The sequence below is a fragment of the Pholis gunnellus genome, assembly GCF_910591455.1.
Source record: "Pholis gunnellus genome assembly, chromosome: 5".
Lineage (NCBI taxonomy): Eukaryota > Metazoa > Chordata > Actinopteri > Perciformes > Pholidae > Pholis > Pholis gunnellus.
The window spans coordinates 3777973-3796076 of record NC_136531.1 but is presented as its reverse complement, the minus strand read 5'-3'; the positions used below and the strand labels follow the sequence as shown (position 1 = coordinate 3796076).

Here is an 18104-nt window from a genome sequence, read left to right as displayed (position 1 = left end):
CCCAGCTTGTTTGACTTTGCTAAAACCATCCTTGTTTACATTTGACAGTTATCCTTTGCACAGATACTCTGGTGTTCCTCAAGGTTCAACTTCAGGTCTCTTTCTTTAATGCATGAACACATTAGCTGGAGATACATCTGCCCTCTACTGCAATGCTGATGACACACTTATTTAACTAACCCTGATTTTTACAACTTCCAATTTATTTTTGTTTTTTTCTTTTGTCATTCTTTTCCTGTTGACAGTTTGTTGCTATGTCATTTTCATTCGGCGTTCATAGGAGTGGTGTTAAGATGATGATTTGTGTAATTTAACTCGAAGGTGAAGGCAGAAGATCCAGATGCTGGCGAGAACGGGCAGATCAAATACTCCATTGACTTTGGCAACAATGACGGCTTCTTCTCGATAGAGGGAAATAGCGGAGACATCACGCTGGCTAAAATCATTCCCCTGCTGGTGAACGAGATATCGGAGTTCCCTCTCTACATAACAGCCAGAGATGGTATATCTCTCTGAGACTCCAACACTATCGACAGCTTGCCAGAAATTCACTGATCACTTTACCCGATTGTGATAATTCAGTTAAAGCAAAAGAGCCAATCAGCAGTACGATATTCTTCCTCCTAGGTGGCACCGTATCCCGCTCCTCCTCAGCACAGGTGAACATTTTGGCCCCCGGTGACTCAAACCCTCAGTTTTTACTAAAAGAGTACCACGGCACTTTAGAAGAAGAGCAGGACCCGGGAATTCCCATTCTGACTGTAAGTTTTTTCAGTAAGTTTTTATGACGGGTCATGTCCATCAAACTGTCAAGAGATGTTTTTTCCAACCAACTGTTCATCTAACATGCAAAGTCGATTTGTATTTAGGTATTCACCTCTAGATTATCAACACATTCCTAATTTATATTTTGAATATTAATCTTTATGTTCAGGTGGACTTCCTCTCATTAGCTGGTGCGATTCCTGTGACTCTCCAAGTTGTTACAGAAGTTGACAAGTTCACCATCTCCAACAACGGTGAATTCTCCGCTAAAGTGAAGCTCGACTACGACGAGGCCCCGCACAACTACTCTGTGGCGATCTCCATCTCTGACGGGGTCAACAGCGACAATGCAGTCGTGGAGGTTCAAGTCACTGACGTCAATGATAACAGTCCCGTGTTTACCTCCAGTTCTGTCACAAAATCAGTCCCAGAGGACGCAGAGGTAGGATCCAATGTTACTGCTGTTCCGGCTACAGACAAAGACAGCAACTTCAACAAGGAGGTCAGATACTCTCTGAGAGGAGGAGAGGGCAGGTTCTCTGTTGACCCTGTGTCTGGGATGGTGAGTGTGGCCGGTGCACTTGATAGGGAGACTAAGGCATCGTACAACCTGCTGGTGGTGGCTGAAGATCAGGGTCGTCCTTCCAGGTCGGCCACAGCCTCCCTGCTGGTCCAAGTGTCCGACATCAATGATAACGTCCCCAAGTTCTCAAAGGCTGAGTATCAGCATGAAGTCTTGGAGACGGAGTCAGCGGGTACAAGCTTGCTCACCTTATCAGCTGTAGACCCCGATGAAGAAGCCAATGGGAGAATAACGTACAGTATTCTGCAGCAAAGTCCCTCCTCAGACCCTGCTGTGTTTGAGTTGGACCCTTCCAGCGGGACTCTGCGGCTGGCCCAGCCTCTGGACTACAGTGAGGATAAGGTGTACAGTCTCACGGTTCAGGCCTCCGATGGGGGGACTCCCTCTCTGGTTGGGAACAGCTCTGTGGTGGTGAAGGTGAAGGACGTGAACAACAACCCGCCTGAGTTCGGTAAGGAGATCTACAACGTGGCCGTCTCTGAGAACCTGGCCAGCGGTGCGTCCATCCTCACCCTGGAGGTCACAGACAGCGATGAGGTGAGTTGCAGCCTTCAGACCACCTGTGTGTACTCTGGTAAATTATTGGCGGGACACATAGAGTCATTATCAGAAATGTAAGGGGGCAATGGGCGAAAAGGCCCCAAGAATTCCCCCTAAAACTGTGATCGAGGCTTCTTCAATTGGAAAATATAAAATAGCCTGGCTTGGTGTTAAATAGGTGAGCAAGATGACGCTCCAGGCCTCACCCGGCCAAGTGTAAAGGAAAAATAGTCACACACTCGTAGCCACGATACAAAAGATATTTAATCATTTACCAACGTTTCAACATGGCAGACTTGTTCAGGGTAAAGAGGAGGGCTCACCCAGCCAACCATAGCCGTGGATAGCTAAAAGCTCATCACGACTTTGTCAAAGGAAGCGAACGGGTACAAAAATATTCAGCTCACTGCCACCAAACACTCGAGCATCATTAATATGCGTACACAGTATCTGTTAGCTTGATAATGCTAATGCTGCAGCCTACATTTGGATCTGGTCGACTGTCGGTTGGATGAAATGATCGGTGCGGTTGACCAGCGTTACATATTTTTCCAGTGTTCTCACTAATGATGCAGTGCTTGATAGTCAAGTTTATAATTATATTTCATCCATGCTCAAAAAGTGAAATGAACTAAAGGATGGTAAAAATGTTTAACTGCACTTTCAAATCAAACATTTTATTCTTAACCTGAATGTTATACAACATACGAATTCTTATTCCAGCATTTCTTTAATCCTCCACAGGGAGGCTTTGTGGGAACGCTGCGGATCCTTCCAGAATCTGCACCTTTCTCCATCAGCTCTGATTGGACGATCAGAGTGAGTAACTCCACAGCTCTGGACAGAGAGACAACGGAGAGGATCGTGTTTCAGGTAACGTATCCGATACACAGATTTATTAAGATTTGAAATGTTTAAGCACCTGTGCCTGTTCCTCCCCTTGTGAGATGGTTTATACTTGACCAACCTCTTTTAAAACCACCTAATTGAGCTTGATCAAATATTGTCTCTAAAAGGCATAAACATGCATGCATCTAATATGCCGAAAGTATAACAAATCCCTAAATATCAACTGAGCTATACAGTGTCATACAAACACAATATGTGACAATACCAAGTCTTGCTTGCTTTTTCTAGAGCTTTAACTGCATAACCTAGTCTTCATCAGTGGACGGATTTAGCTCAGCTGTCATGGAGATAGATCCGTGTACATGTAAGCTCAGTAACCGGTTTGATTTGTTTATTTGTAGCACTTATAGGACTTCTTGTTCGTGTCGGATTAAAAGTTAAGCTTTAAAGGGGGCGGCTGTGGCTCAGTGGTAGTGGGGGAAGGGGGGGGGGGGGGGTCTTCCTTCAATCAGATAATTGGCGGATCGGTCCCCGGCTCCGCTAGTCCACGTTAGTTCTGATGGGCAATCAGTGTATGAATGAGTGTGAATGGGTGAATGACATGTGGCGTTAAAGCACGTTGAGTGGTCTGAAGATTAGACAAGTAAGAGCCCATTTACCTTTTTACCATTTAAAGTCATTCAAGACCTTGAAAATAGTAGTTTGACTAAACAATCCCAACTCAAAGTCCACTTACTAGCTTTTTCCAGGAGCTTTTAACCGTTGTGCATTTCTTCATCAGCAGATGTGTGTGTGTTCACATGTGGATGGAGTTTGCAAACTCCAACTGCTGGTGAAGACTGATACAGATAAAAGTTTCAGAAGCAACTAGTGGACCTTGAGTTGGTATTTTTGTGTCAAACGTCTGTTTATAAGGTCAATAATGAAGTTTGATCCCTCACAGGGGATTGTTCTTCGGTGGATTTTGACTTTGAAACATATCAACACCAATGTTGCAATTTACTTTGATCAAAAATGTTCCAACGTGAGACAATGTGTCACATGACCAGGTGAAGATGAAAAGCTGTGCGATCAAACTTTTTAATGATGTTAAAAAATACCATTGCACTCCAGCCGAAGCTGGCACCGTATGTTCTCACATGGACACGTTTTGTGGTCAATGGTTTTTATAAACAGTCCTGATTTATATCCTGAGACGCTTTGCTTTTGTCCATCGTAAAGGTTGAAGCAAGGGAGACGGAGACACCCAACCACGTTGTGACAGCAGATGTGAATATAACTCTTCTGGATGAGAACGACAACAGCCCTAAATTCACCAGCAGCCAGTATGAGAGCAAAGTCTTCCCAAACCAAACGGAGGGAATGTTGCTTGTGAAGGTGAGGAGTCTGTACAACATCGTTTATTATCCCAACAATTACAACAGTGCTTTCAGACATTGATTCTTATATTGGAAATCGTTCAGTGTTAACTATTCGAACTGTTGGAATTGCTGCTTGCCAACACGTGATCTGTGCTTCATTTAAAGATGTTCTGAGAGGTTTGTAGTTCATCTGTGAGTGTTTTCTCAAACCAAACAATGAACAGATTGAGTCATCAAAGCAACTTATAACAAGAAAATTCAACCTTAGCCTTCCTTCATCAATCACTTCTGTAGTTGGTTCTGTTGCTCACTGTCATGAGGGTCTTTAATTCCAGGGGCTCTCCAACCCGGTCAATGTCTACCAAATATCCAACATATCATACAACTCATCGTCTTCAAAGCAACTCTCGATCCTGTTGAATTCCTCACTTACGATCGTCTTGCTCTTCAGCATATAAAAATACATTTTCAAATTCCAAGTCATTGACAAATAATAAAAACAGCAGGGGGCCCAAAACACTTCCCTGTGGAACTCCAATTGTTATAAATTGGCTTTTGGATAAACAACTTGCTTCCTGAAATGAATGGGTTTAAAATATGAAGCAAACCATTTCACATCTACACCGTTTAGCCACATAAAAAAACACACTGTCCAGAAATGTAGTATTGTTTAGTATTGTTGTTACATATCAGAACACATATTTTTACCATCTTCAAAGTGTTTTTGTAGTTCTTACAACTTGTTACATTAGTAAAGGCTCTTGGCAGCCAAGGTTGTGTAAGTTGGTGGTGAGCTATGATGCATTTACGGAAAGGGTGCTGAGAATTGGTCAGTGGTTTCCTGGTGGATTGTACTAAACCACTAAATTGCACTAATCCAGGAAACGCCTGAGGATCATAAAAGCAAACACTGGAAATATGTATTGATGTGTTTCTTATCTATGATGTGATTCAAAGGTTGAGGCAGAAGATCCAGATGCGTTGGTGAATGGACAGATCAAATACTCGATCGACTTTGGGAATCAAAACGACTACTTCTCCATTGATGACAACACCGGAGCGATCACTCTGACCAAACTTATTCCAGCGGAAAGGCACCAAACCTTGGAGTTCTTGTTGTTCATTACAGCCAGAGATGGTAGATGTGAACAGTATTTGTTTCTCATTTTGTTCTACCAGTCACAGTGATAACATCGTATAAATATATATGATGGTATATTTCTTCCCCGTCAGGAGGAACAGTGTCGCGTTCTGCCTCAGCGCAGGTGCAGATATTCGCCGTCGGAGACACAAAACCACAGTTCACACAGAGCGCCTACAGTGGCACCATAGAAGAAGAGCGAGACCCAGGAACAATGATCCTCAAGGTGAGGTTGACTTTCACCAGAATATGAAGGGGCATCTCATCCACCTCCTTTCACACTAATATCCAAGACAAGTTTTCAATTAAGCTCTACGACTGGTTTAGCAATACTGTTGATTCAATACTATCGTTTGACTTGCAACAGTTTGACAAGAGTTCTTTTTAATGGAGAAATAATGACATTTGCCTACTTCTTGGAGCGGCTGATGGTTGAGAGATGGTTTAAAACTACACCAAAAGTCATATATATATATACACACACACACACACACACACACACACACACACACACACACACACACACACACAGTAGATTCCATGGCAGTCTGCCCTTTAGAGTCTTCTATTTTCTGAATGTCAGTTTGGTGGGGGTTCCTATGTGGACCATCATCTCTGAAGAAGATTCAACACAAATGGAGGCATTCTTTTTTGAGATTCGTCATCGTGAACCAGTGATTCTTTCTTTTAAATAACAGCAGACAGGATAACTCCAAAGCATATCCGTTGATGCATAGGGATGTTTAACTTTGTCGTTTCTTTTTTTAATGTATTTATTCAGGTCGACTTTCTTGCATTAGCTGCTGAGGTTCCTGTGACTCTCCAAGTTGTTACAGAAGTTGACAAGTTCACCATCTCCAACAACGGTGAATTCTCCGCTAAAGTGAAGCTCGACTACGACGAGGCCCCGCACAACTACTCTGTGGCGATCTCCATCTCTGACGGGGTCAACAGTGACAATGCAGTCGTGGAGGTTCAAGTCACTGACGTCAATGATAACAGTCCTGTGTTTACCTCCAGTTCTGTCACAAAATCAGTCCCTGAGGACGCAGAGGTAGGATCCAATGTTACTGCTGTTCCGGCTACAGACAAAGACAGCAACTTCAACAAGGAGGTCAGATACTCTCTGAGAGGAGGAGAGGGCAGGTTCTCTGTTGACCCTGTGTCTGGGATGGTGAGTGTGGCCGGTGCACTTGATAGGGAGACTATGGCATCGTACAACCTGCTGGTGGTGGCTGAAGATCAGGGTCGTCCTTCCAGGTCGGCCACAGCCTCCCTGCTGGTCCAAGTGTCCGACATCAATGATAACGTCCCCAAGTTCTCAAAGGCTGAGTATCAGCATGAAGTCTTGGAGACGGAGTCAGCGGGTACAAGCTTGCTCACCTTATCAGCTGTAGACCCCGATGAAGAAGCCAATGGGAGAATAACGTACAGTATTCTGCAGCAAAGTCCCTCCTCAGACCCTGCTGTGTTTGAGTTGGACCCTTCCAGCGGGACTCTGCGGCTGGCCCAGCCTCTGGACTACAGTGAGGATAAGGTGTACAGTCTCACGGTTCAGGCCTCCGATGGGGGGACTCCCTCTCTGGTTGGGAACAGCTCTGTGGTGGTGAAGGTGAAGGACGTGAACAACAACCCGCCTGAGTTCGGTAAGGAGATCTACAACGTGGCCGTCTCTGAGAACCTGGCCAGCGGTGCGTCCATCCTCACCCTGGAGGTCACAGACAGGGATGAGGTGAGTTGAGTGATGTGGTACTTAGCTCTTTAAGATCAGACATTATGTTGTGTGTAGTTGTTTTCTCACGTGTACTGTGTAACAGCATACTATACTTCTTTATAACCAGTGCAGTTGCATAACATTTTACCACCAGCTCTGTTGTTTATTAACTGTAGCTGCTGAGTCAACATTTGAATCAAGTAAAAAAAAAACAGCACAAACCTCCTCAAAGGCTGCACAATGCTCAGAAGTTATTGTTTCATTAATATAAAATGTTATGAACGGGTTAATCTGCATCTTCTTTTGGTTCTGTGTCAACACACATTAAGTGATTCATCGTCATACTGATTTGCAGATGATGGCTGACTCTATATATACTGTATATGCAATAATAAAAGATAAACTAATAACTTTAACACTTTAAATGTATGTAGCTTTTGAAGATTGCATGACATTTTCTGGCAGAAGCAACATTTTCAAAATGTTTGAAGTACTTTGAAGTCGGCGGGTTCTTTACTTTTACTGTTGAAAGGTCTTTCGGGGAGTTTTTCCTGTTTCCTGGGACAGAGGATGTCCAATGCTGTACTGATTATAAGGCCTCTGAGGCAATAGATTAGATCTTAAACCAAAAAAACAAAGAAAGAACTAAATATGTACATCATTTTCCTCGTGATTAAGTTGAAAATGATTAAAAATGCAAAGTGCTGAATACGCAATCGCATGGTGGTTATGTATGGTGAACAGACAGACGGGATCAATGAAATGACTGAAAAACATAGCAAGAGCCCCCATGTCTCCTACCTTATATACACATTCAGAGATACTTGAAGGGTTTCCTGTCATGTACTCCTACTTACTGGATATTAAGATAACGTTTTTTATGATGTTCTTCTAAAGCTGATGTTTAACTTTTGCTTTTTATGTATTAGAAATCTGAGCAATATTTGTGTATTGTTTACATGTGTCTTACTGAAACCTCTACATGATAGGAGACATGGTGACGCTCGTTGTTTAACGTATTGTGATTGGCTGGAGCTCCCGTCACTGTTTTGATTGGCTGAAGGCCTCGTGATAGATTTTCCTCAGCCTGCTGGTGGAACACGATTATCTACGTGTGGCCTGTAAAACAAATCATGTGCCTGCGTCTTACTATGAGTGTTGATCTTAAAAAATGTTACCAAAGCATTCATTACTTTCTATGCAGCCTCCAACATGTGACAACCCCTTTGGTGAAACAGAGTAATATCTGTATTTGCAGTTTATTTATCTAATGGATTTAAAAACTTGGTAGATTTGTAATGGATCTCAGATGAGAGTCATTCTCACAGTTTGGACCTTGATACTGCTGCTAATAATCACATTAATGTATTCAGACTATCAAAGTCATTTATCTGGTCACACCGTACGTTACGTCAGATAAGTGATTTAAATCTGACCATGAAGTCGTCGCAGCTATTTAACACACTTTCAATCTCCGTCTTCAGGGCGGATTCTCCGGCGGTTACTTCATCTATACCAGCGACACCTTCGACATCAGCGACGAAGGCGTGGTCTCACTGAGGAACGACGTCACCTTGGACAGAGAGGCAAAGGACCGCTACGTACTGCAGGTACGAACACTTCATGATTACGTTTTCTATCGCCTGGTTTTTGCCTGTTTTAGTGAAAAACTTCAGTTCTCTGAAAGAAACATGCAGCAGTTTACATCTTCAAGGTAACCAGACAAAATACAGCATCATCTGATGCATATTCTGATAGTAACTGTTGTAATAATAAGGTGTATGTAGAACTTGTAGAAGTTTTTATCGATAAAATACAAAACAGGTTTGAGAGTCGTATTTTGTCTTTGCATTTCGAGGTCTTCTAAAGGTTTTTTGAGCTAAAGTCCGTGTTGTTTTATGAAAGAGAAATAACTCCTAACAGAGATCGTGGCAGAGAGTTCATGCTGTTCTCTGTGTCTGTATTCAGGTGGTGGCGGTGGATCAAGTCACTGACGGTCAGAGCTCCACAGCCCAGCTCAACGTCACCGTCCTGGACTACAACGACAACGCTCCGCAGTTCCCGACTATCCCCGACCCGCTCCGGATCCCCGAGGGCGACTACTCGGAGGTCGCTCCGGGAGACATCTTCACCATCGTGCCCACGGACGCCGACCTCGGCCCCAACGGGGCGGTGACCCTCTCCCTCCTCCCCCCTCACCCGCTCTTCAGATTCAGAGAGGTGAGGCTGCGTGAGACAGGATTGTGGAAGTCTGAAATGTGAAAGTATCTGCTCGGGCTCTGAGGTCGTGTGCTGTGTTTGCAGGATGGGATGCTGCAGGCTGTTGGCGCTCTGGATCGGGAGAGCAGAGAAACCTATGAGCTGTTTGTGAAGGCCTCAGACAGAGGCAGCCCGCAGCGAGAGGTGAGAGACGCCTGCAGAGACCCTGTGATGAAACATATATATATATAGAGAATAAAATACGACTAATGATACAACGTAAGCCTCCTTCACTGAAAAAGTTCTTTGTCAAACTGACTCCTGTGCACCAGAACATCACCAGCGTCAGAGTGAACCTCATCGACGTAAATGACAACAGACCTGAGTTCAGCTCCAGCAGCTACGACAGCAGCATCCTTCTGAAAGACGCCACAGAAGGGAAGCTGCTGCTGACGCTGTCCGCCACCGACAGAGACGCCGGGAACAACTCGCTCATCGCCTACAGGTCAGCATTCACACCGCCATGACTCCACCGCAGTATTCTCCAGATATAAGATATATTTATATACAAGTGTTTTAAAACGTTACACGAGTCCTTTTTAAACTCGAGTCTCCAATGATGAATCCTTTGGTTTATTAGTTATTAGTTATACAGGTCCGAGTGTAGTATGAACTCGGCTTAACTTAACGAATTTTCTCTTTCGTATGAATTTGGAGTTAGAACATGATACTAAAATATTAATACAAATTATATATAATTATCCTAATAATATTAATGAAAATGCCTTTTTTTATCAAGTTCTTTTTAAAAACTACTTTAAATACAAGAATAAACAGTTGATAAAATATAATAGATAGAATACAAGATAATAAAACAACAGTAAAATACATACAGAGCAAGTCTAGCGTAGAAAAGTGACTCAAAAGAAGACAGTGGACCTCATGCAACAACATTTTGGTGTTCTTATCTCAACTTTCTCGTACTTTCTTCCGTCGTGTGCCACGTCAGACTGATTGCACACGAGTCCTCGGACTCGTTTATCTTGTATTGTGCTGAAGATGTTGTTGTTTTTTGCTCTCTGCTGTTGCAGCGTCGATGCAGGAAGTTCTCTGTATTTGGCGTTAAACAGTGAGACCGGGGCCGTGACTTTGATCTCGGACCTCACCGATCTCACAGAGGACACCACTCTGATGCTGACCGCCCGGGCTGAAGACCACGGCCGGCCTCCTCTGAGCTCCACAGGTATCTGACAGCACCGTGTAGTAGTTTCGCTCAACGTTAGTTGTTCAGAACTAACAGTCGCTTCTCTCCGCGTGGCGTCACGCTGAACTAAGCCCCGCCCCCTAGCTGTCAGTAGCTCCTCACAGGACCCTGATTGGTCCGTGCTGTGGCTTACTGGCCACTAACGCATCACTTGAAGCCTGGCGAGATGTATTTTCATGTGATATGTGATCCCGGGGATTCTCGCGTGGTCTTGTATAATCTATGTGTGTGTGTGTGTGTGTTTCTCACAGCTCGCGTCGTGGTGAATCTGAGGCTCGTCAGTCAGGGGGAGGGCGTGGCCTTCGGGAGCTCCTCCTACAACTTCAGCGTACGCGAGAACCGGCCGACGGGGGCGAACGTGGGGAGGGTCTCGGCCTTCTCGGGAAGTGACCTCTACGACGTCGCCTACGCACTGAAAACACACGCTGACCTGTTCTCAGTCAATGCCAGTGGAGCCGTCCTGACCAGAACACAGCTGGACAAAGAAGAGCAGGAGTGGTACATCCTGGATGTGGAGGCAGTGGACACAAGGACCCCCCCTACGTCAGCCATTGCAATGGTATGGTCTGTTTTTTTTAAATGATAGCTATCCTATAGACATGTTTATGGGCTGATTATTTCAGGTGATATTGATTACTGCAAACTGGAAACATGTCAAACTTAGGTGTTAGGTGTAAAGATTAGATGTACACAGAGAGCTAATTCTGAGTTCTATAATAAGTGGCAATCTTTTTTTTTACGCACTGTAGTCATTTATTAATGATGTCCTGGACCCTCCCTGTCCATTCTCAGGGCTCACTTGCCTCTTCCGTCTTCTCTCACCTGTTGAGCTCTTGGGCTTGTTTGAAAGGGTGTTTCCTCTGCAGCCTCGGCCGATTAACATGAAATCCTCTTCAGTATCTTGACATGTTCCTTCTCTCTCAGGTCAGAGTTCAGGTGGAGGACGTGAACGAGTCTCCTCAGTTTCCCTCCGAGGCGTACAAAGCCTCCGTGTTCAGCATAGCTCCGTACAAAACCCCCGTCGTCCACGTCAAGGTAAACACACCCGGCTTCTGTCAGTTACCATTTGTAAGAAAACATCCTCAAGAAACACTAACTGTTATAGAAACGTCAAATAAGAGCTGTTTCGTGTGATGGCTGCTTTACTGTAGCGGGGGGTTAACAGGAGGTGTGTACGTTGAACTGAAGCCCAGCAGGCTGTTCAGTCTTTGAGGGATGTGGTGAAACAGATCATCACTGATCTCTTCTATCAGAGACAATGCTATCTGAATCCTCCAGGACAGAAACTCTCCCAACTGAGTCAAACATGGAACACTGTTGCACTTAAAAGAGCTGGAAGAAATCTTCTAGAGCTATTAAAGTCAGAGTGTAGCATATCATAAAAAGGAAATAATATAGGATGTCATTAAAAAGCCAAAGTATATTAAGTCATAAAAAGTCTTAGCATAATATGTTATAAAAATAAATACAAAATTAAAAGTATAGATTGTCAAACAAAGTAACATAGCATGTCGATAAAGTCCCCAAAAAAGTCACAGTATAGAATGTTGAAACACGTCATAAAGTTATAGTATAACTTGTCAAAGAATTCATAGAAAATTCACACTATAGTATTTAAAGAATTCATAACGTCATATGATGTCAAAAACATATAAAAATCGTAGTATAGCAGGTCATATAAACGTTTACAGTATAGTATGTCAAAAAAAGTCAGAGTATAGTACTTTGAAAAAAGTTTTGACAAAAAAAGTCGTATGTCATTATAAGGTATTTCATAAAAAAAAGTTATAGTATACTTCGTTCAAAAAGTCATAATAAAGCCCGACTATAGTCTGTCAAAAGTTAGTGTAATATGTCATAAAGTCATAGTATGTTACAACAATGTGCCTTTAGTTTTTAATTATGTTAATTGTCTCTTTTATGTGAAATGTTGCAATGACTGAACTAAACTTTGCATGTGACTAAATAAACATTCGCTCCTGAGGTCAGCGTGCCCGAACTCGTTTTGTCTGATGTTGAGAGGGCATCAGGCCAGATGTCTGACATTAAGAATAACTACATAGAAATAGACAATCGTTTTCACTGATGGTCTCGTTATTTATGCAGGCCAGACAGTTAAAAACTGTAGTAACTTTACGCAGATGTTAAATGCACATACAGACATTTTGCTTGTGCTTGATGCTAACCAGCAGGACACGAGAGTACCGTCGGTTAGGATAAAACATCTCTCCCCCCCCCCCCCTAGGCTTCAGACCCTGATGTGGGTGAAGAGGGTCAGCTGGTCTACAGTCTGACTGTAGACAGTCCTTACTTTGACGTGGAGCCGTCCTCAGGTCTGGTGTACGTGGTGTCGGCGGTGGGACTGGCTGGACAGATGGCTGCAGTGGTGGTGAACGCCAAAGACCCCAGAGGACTTTACGCTACAACCAAGGTGGAGGTGAGTGTGGAGGACCGGAGGAAGGGACGCAACATGGAGAGAACGGAGGGAAAATGCAAATCAACAACCAGTAGAATCCAAAATCAAGACGAGTCAAAACAGGTGGCACGTTAAGAATATATAAATATATATATATATATATATATATATATATAAACTGTATGTGCAGCAAACTTGAGTATAATTTTTCAGCATTTCAGAAAAACGGATGAAGGAAATCATTTAGGACGTTGACACTGATTCCTACGTCACAATGATGCCTCATTATAACACGCCCACTCTGGCGCCATCTAGTGGTGCAGTTGCAGATTGCAACCAACTGAAACTTCTCCCACGTGTGAAGTGTGCTGGAGAACTGCACCACGGATGTCCCGGTTATCTAGTACGGGTGTTTGGTTTGTCCGTTCTGGGCTCTTGTAGAAACATGGCGGACTTCATGAAAAAAGAACCCGCTCCTGTAGATATGATGGGCTCACTCTAAGAAAACGAAAACACAACGATTCTGAATTTCCGGTGATTTTACACAAATGAAAACACACTTTTGTACACTCCATTTTCTGTCAGTAAACCCCCTTAAATACTACACCCTGGCCCTTTAACTGCTGATTTTGCTTTCTATCAGCAACATGAATGTAAATTCAACAGAAAATCCGATTTCTTACCGTTTCTCATGAGGAATTTGAGCAGCAGATTTATTTTAAAGTCTTGCACTCAAGCAAAGAAAAACACAGATACTCTGCAACACCCTCCTCCCAATACCTCAAAAGAACAGTGTTGAATTGGTTTACATTTGTTTTATAATAAATAATAAAGTATGTTTTAAATGTGAGTCATTTCCCTACAGTCCCTAAGAAAATCTGTATAAATGTGTAAATGACTGATTTTAATATCCTTACTCGGCTGTGTTAATTTATTCTAATACTCTTTACTGCTTCCTGTATACTCTGTTGGTGTCCTCAGGTAATTCAATAATTATTGTTTTAATTTAAAGAAGACTCATACCTCAGAAACACTCTTCTGTCCCGCAGGTGGACGTGCAGGGAAGTGCGAGCAGCGCCGACGTGGTGGTCATCTCCCTCAACCAGCCGGCCAACGTCGTGGAGAAGAAAGTCCCCGAGTTGGAGACGTGAGACGAGTTTATCACAGAATGATTGTTTAGAGATTGATTCTTTCAGCTTTACATCGTTGTGATTTCTCTCGTTGTCCTCTCAGGTCTCTGGGTGCGGTGCTGGGCTGGACGGTGAACGTCATCGAGGTGTCGAGCGCTAACGGCGGATCCTCCGAGTCCAGAACGCAGAGAGCCGCCGCGAAGACTCTGGTCGGCTTCATCACGGTGGACGGAGGAGAGGTCGTTTCCTCCACAGAGGTCACAAAGTAAGAGTTAAAACGTGAACTACCAGCAGCCTGAACTGATTCATAGATCATAGTTTACTTTGGTTGAATGTCACTTAGTACATTTACTAAAGTACTTCAGTAAAGTACAAGTAACTCAAATGTTTACTGAAGTATTTTCAGTTTATGCCACCGTACTCATACTTCACTACATCTCAGAGGGAAATACTGTAGTTTTTACTTCATTACATTCATTTGACAGCTTATGTTACTTTAAACATTAAGATTTCTGCAGAGTAAGAGCTTAACAATATGTTTTGTTGTTAATTAAACTCAGTTCTTTAAAGTACAGCTTGAATAATTCATTGGGACTATTTTTGATAATCGTGTATTTTTAATGGTTCCAGTTTCTCAAATGTGAATATTTGCTGATTTCCTTCTAATAATTGTAATGAATCAGTAATAATGAGGTTTGGACTGGAACCAACTACAGCAGTAAAATCCTGCTTTTACATTAATACACTAATAATAGTGTATATATATATATTTATTAATAGCAGTGACATTTTGTCCGATTATACTTACATACTTTTAATTAAGTAACCTTTTCAATGCAGGACGTAGAAGTATTCCCTCAGTGTGGTATTAGTACTTTTACTGAAGTAAAGGATCTGAACACTTCTTCCACCGGTCAGGTTTTATTGAATCTGTCGCACGGCTTCTCTGAGGAACCAAAAAGCCTAATTTAAGCACACAAAGTCCAATAAACATCAATAAACAAAACAATTTCTCCACCAGGAAGCTGCAGAGCCAATCAGCTGCTGTGAGGGCGGAGCTGGTCAAGGTGTTCGGGGCGGGGCTTCACTTCGACGTGGAGATGGAGCCTCAAAGCCCCGCCTCCAGCCAGGCTGCGGTCATCGCTCTGGGCACCATGTTGGCCCTGTGCATGCTGGGATTGATTGTTGCCGTTGCCTTGATCATCAGGTGAGACTGGAAACCATCAACGCTAGTGTTGCTTCAGAAGCGTTTAACGGGTTCATCATGTGAACTTAAAGGGACAGTCCAGATGTTATGACGTGTGGTTGGATGAGTTTATAGAAAGAGAGACGGGAGAACCAGCACAAAGTAAACAGACGTGACACGTTTGTAATATTTTCATCCTTAATGATCAGCGTCTCAATGCGTGAATCCTCCCAGAAGGAAGTTTAAAACAGTCCCGTCAGACCTCAACATGTCAACATGTCGTGTTGGCTCTCACAGGTTCAAGAGGACGCCGAAGCATCAGGATTCTGACAAAGAGAGTTTTGACATCAGCCGGTCTGCTGAAGGTTACACGTGAGTCCTCTGAACAACTCTTCATCTTCAGATGTCTTCACAGCTCTCCGTTTGAAAACTGGTTTGTTTATATTGGATATTCATCTGTTTTGTTCCAGGAACAGGAACAGGTCTCCGGACATCAATGAAACCGTTGAACAGGTATTTTATTTGATCTCCTTTACATCCTGTTGTCTAGTTTAATCTCCATCAAAGCATCATATTCTATAAGATCATCATGTTTGTGAGAACCTCGTATCTCTAGAACAAACAACCTGTTTTCAGCTTTGTTATGAAGCATCTTCCAGCTGATCCAAGAGGCTTTAAAGAGTTTATTCATCTGAAGAAGAGGATTTTATCAACACATTAAAGGAACATTTCATCAAAACATTCAACATCAACACATCTGGAGATACGAGGTTTTCACTGGACAGGAAGGAGATGAACTAATCTGTAAAGTTTGAGATGTGGAAGCATAAAGTTGCATAAAATGGAAATACTCCAGTAAAGAACAAAGCACCGTGACATTGTTACTAAATGTACTTACATCCCATCTGTGTTCCAGGGACAGAAGATGGCACAAGAGAAAGCAGCGGAGGACGAGCAGCAGAGGACGAGCAGACAGCCAGACGACGGCGGGACAGTGAAGACAGACGGAGACACCGTGAGATTCAAACAGGACAGACAGACGGAGGACGGGGATGACAGCTGCACTTCTTCTCTCTGATCTGAACACACCAGCTTTCAGTCCGACTGTATGGAGTCTGCAGAGTGACACTAAAACACTTAGTTTAATTTTATACATTTCAATACATTTCAGACAAGACGCGTTTCTTTCATGACTTCTAATGAAGTCGAGCACACGTGAGCTCCGATTCTTTAAGCGGATGAAAGTATAATTTTATTCATTTCCTTCATGTGGCTGCTGGAGTCCGTTTTAAAAACATCTATTTGTGAATCAATTTCTTTTATTTACTTTGAAATGATCCAACAGAGTAAGAACAAACAGATTTCCTGCTGCTGCTCGGTTTCTTAGGCCTCGTCCGCACATTTATGGATTTTATTTCCTTTATATTTCCTCCCCTAGTCACTTTGAGTACTGACCCTGCTGTTGAAAAGCTCTGACAAAAAGCTAGTAAATAGATTTAAAAACTCCGACTGGACAACGCCGTGGTAGAGACCTGTCAATCACACAGTAGCCCCGCCCTAAAGCATCCCCTGCATTATGGTCTGTTTGACTCTAAATGGACCATAATGTACTAAATGAACATCATGCTGTGTTGAAGAAGACTTGAAACTAGAGATTGAGACCATAAACTCATGTTTACAATGTTTACTGAGGTAATAAATCAAGAGAGAAGTAGAGTCATTTTCTCATAGACTTCTATACAACCAGAGGAGTCGCCCCCTGGTGGACATTAGAGAGAATGCAGCTTTAAGACATGACGCTTTGACTTCACTCGTCAGACCCGGAGGTTGCCGCCTGATGTAAACTTCTACATTAAATGATTCCAGTGGCACTCTTCAGCCTCCGTACTACCACAAACATCCCAGCAGCTGATTTTAATCCTAAAGTGAAGTTGAAACTGTTTTAAGAACTAAACTCGGCTGCTGTCGTGTTCAGACAGAATTATCAAAACGGCACTTTATAGAATCGCTGCTTTATTTTGGTGAAACGCTCCGGCTGCACTTCAGTTTCAAGAAAGATTTGATTCTGTCCAAAATGTTTTGCAACCAACACGTTTATAATTCAACAGAAATCAAATGTTCAAATGTCACTTTTTCTCCTTTGATGCACTTTATCATCAAGATTGTAAATAACATGCTGGTGCATTAAATGTGTTCAGATCAACAACATTTCAATTGCATCAGTCTGGATACATTCTTATATTTGCAAAATATATAATAAAACTAAGCCAAAAAAAACAGTTTTTGTATTTGTAAATGAAAATAATTGCAATAAAAGAACAAATGATCTCAATGTTTGTGAACGTTCCTCCTGAAGTCAAAGGGCTGTGAGACAAACTCCTCATCTTCTTTGGTTTCCCTTCAGCTCCTTAAAGCTGCTTTCATTCCTCGTGTGACGAGCCTCAGCTGTTAAATCACTTGTTTAGGGCTGATATCAGTCCGTGATGCCTTCAAGGCATTGATGGACCTTTTCTAGTTAAACCACATCGTTACGGGCGTTCTTTAGTGCACAGATCTAAAAATAAAAGACTATTCGTGTGATTGGCTGATTACGGCAGCAACTACAACTCAGCCAACAGTGAAGTTGGAACCAAAGCTACTAAAGAAATACGCTGCTGGTGTCATTTCACGCAGCTGAATTCTTCAATTCACACGACTCATCAAAAGAAGTAGAAAAAGTATTTTATTTCTATGGGAATCACTTTAAGGAAACACCCAGCACTGATTCTATTTTGTCTTCAGGTTGTCCGTCCGTTCTTTGCCACAACTCAAGAAATGTGATAATTGACAATTTCTCATAAATGTCTAATTGGATAAAATGACGACATTTAGTTCAGACGTTAAAGTGAACTGCTGCTTGGCGTGGGGCAGTGATTGTACTTTGGTTTTAATTTGTTGATGTCAGACACAAAGTTTA

At 42.7% G+C, this 18104-nt stretch overlaps 2 protein-coding genes across 2 annotated transcripts; both read left to right on the top strand.

The window, feature by feature from the left end:
• Window positions 1–499: 499 nt before the first annotated feature.
• On the top strand, window positions 500–5299 carry LOC306696314 (protocadherin alpha-2-like; the record flags this gene model as incomplete). The annotated part of the gene is made up of 7 exons (XM_079159899.1): window positions 500–539; window positions 628–761; window positions 935–1885; window positions 2633–2761; window positions 3959–4114; window positions 5056–5192; window positions 5278–5299. 7 exons carry the CDS (start codon window positions 500–502, stop codon window positions 5297–5299), a joined length of 1569 nt encoding a protein of 522 aa, XP_079016025.1.
• A 1008-nt stretch (window positions 5300–6307) lies between these two features.
• LOC306695933 (cadherin EGF LAG seven-pass G-type receptor 2-like) lies at window positions 6308–17474 on the top strand. Its single transcript, XM_079159371.1, has 15 exons — window positions 6308–6971; window positions 8438–8563; window positions 8922–9173; window positions 9258–9356; window positions 9485–9657; window positions 10244–10395; window positions 10668–10975; window positions 11341–11451; window positions 12662–12853; window positions 13882–13979; window positions 14066–14227; window positions 14984–15169; window positions 15446–15520; window positions 15619–15661; window positions 16065–17474. The coding sequence occupies exons 1-15, from the start codon at window positions 6411–6413 to the stop codon at window positions 16224–16226; spliced, it is 2700 nt and encodes an 899-aa protein (XP_079015497.1). The 5' UTR covers window positions 6308–6410; the 3' UTR covers window positions 16227–17474.
• The last annotated feature ends 630 nt before the right edge of the window (window positions 17475–18104 follow it).

What these genes read in the sequence shown, in the direction of transcription:
- LOC306695933 (XM_079159371.1), top strand. Translation starts at nt 6,411, where the DNA reads ATGGTGAGTGTGGCCGGTGCACTTGATAGGGAGACTATGGCATCGTAC. An exon ending in AGGACCGCTACGTACTGCAG is followed by an intron (nt 8,564 to 8,921) that starts GTACGAACACTT and finishes GTCTGTATTCAG; the next exon opens with GTGGTGGCGGTGGATCAAGT. An exon ending in AAAGTCCCCGAGTTGGAGAC is followed by an intron (nt 13,980 to 14,065) that starts GTGAGACGAGTT and finishes TTGTCCTCTCAG; the next exon opens with GTCTCTGGGTGCGGTGCTGG.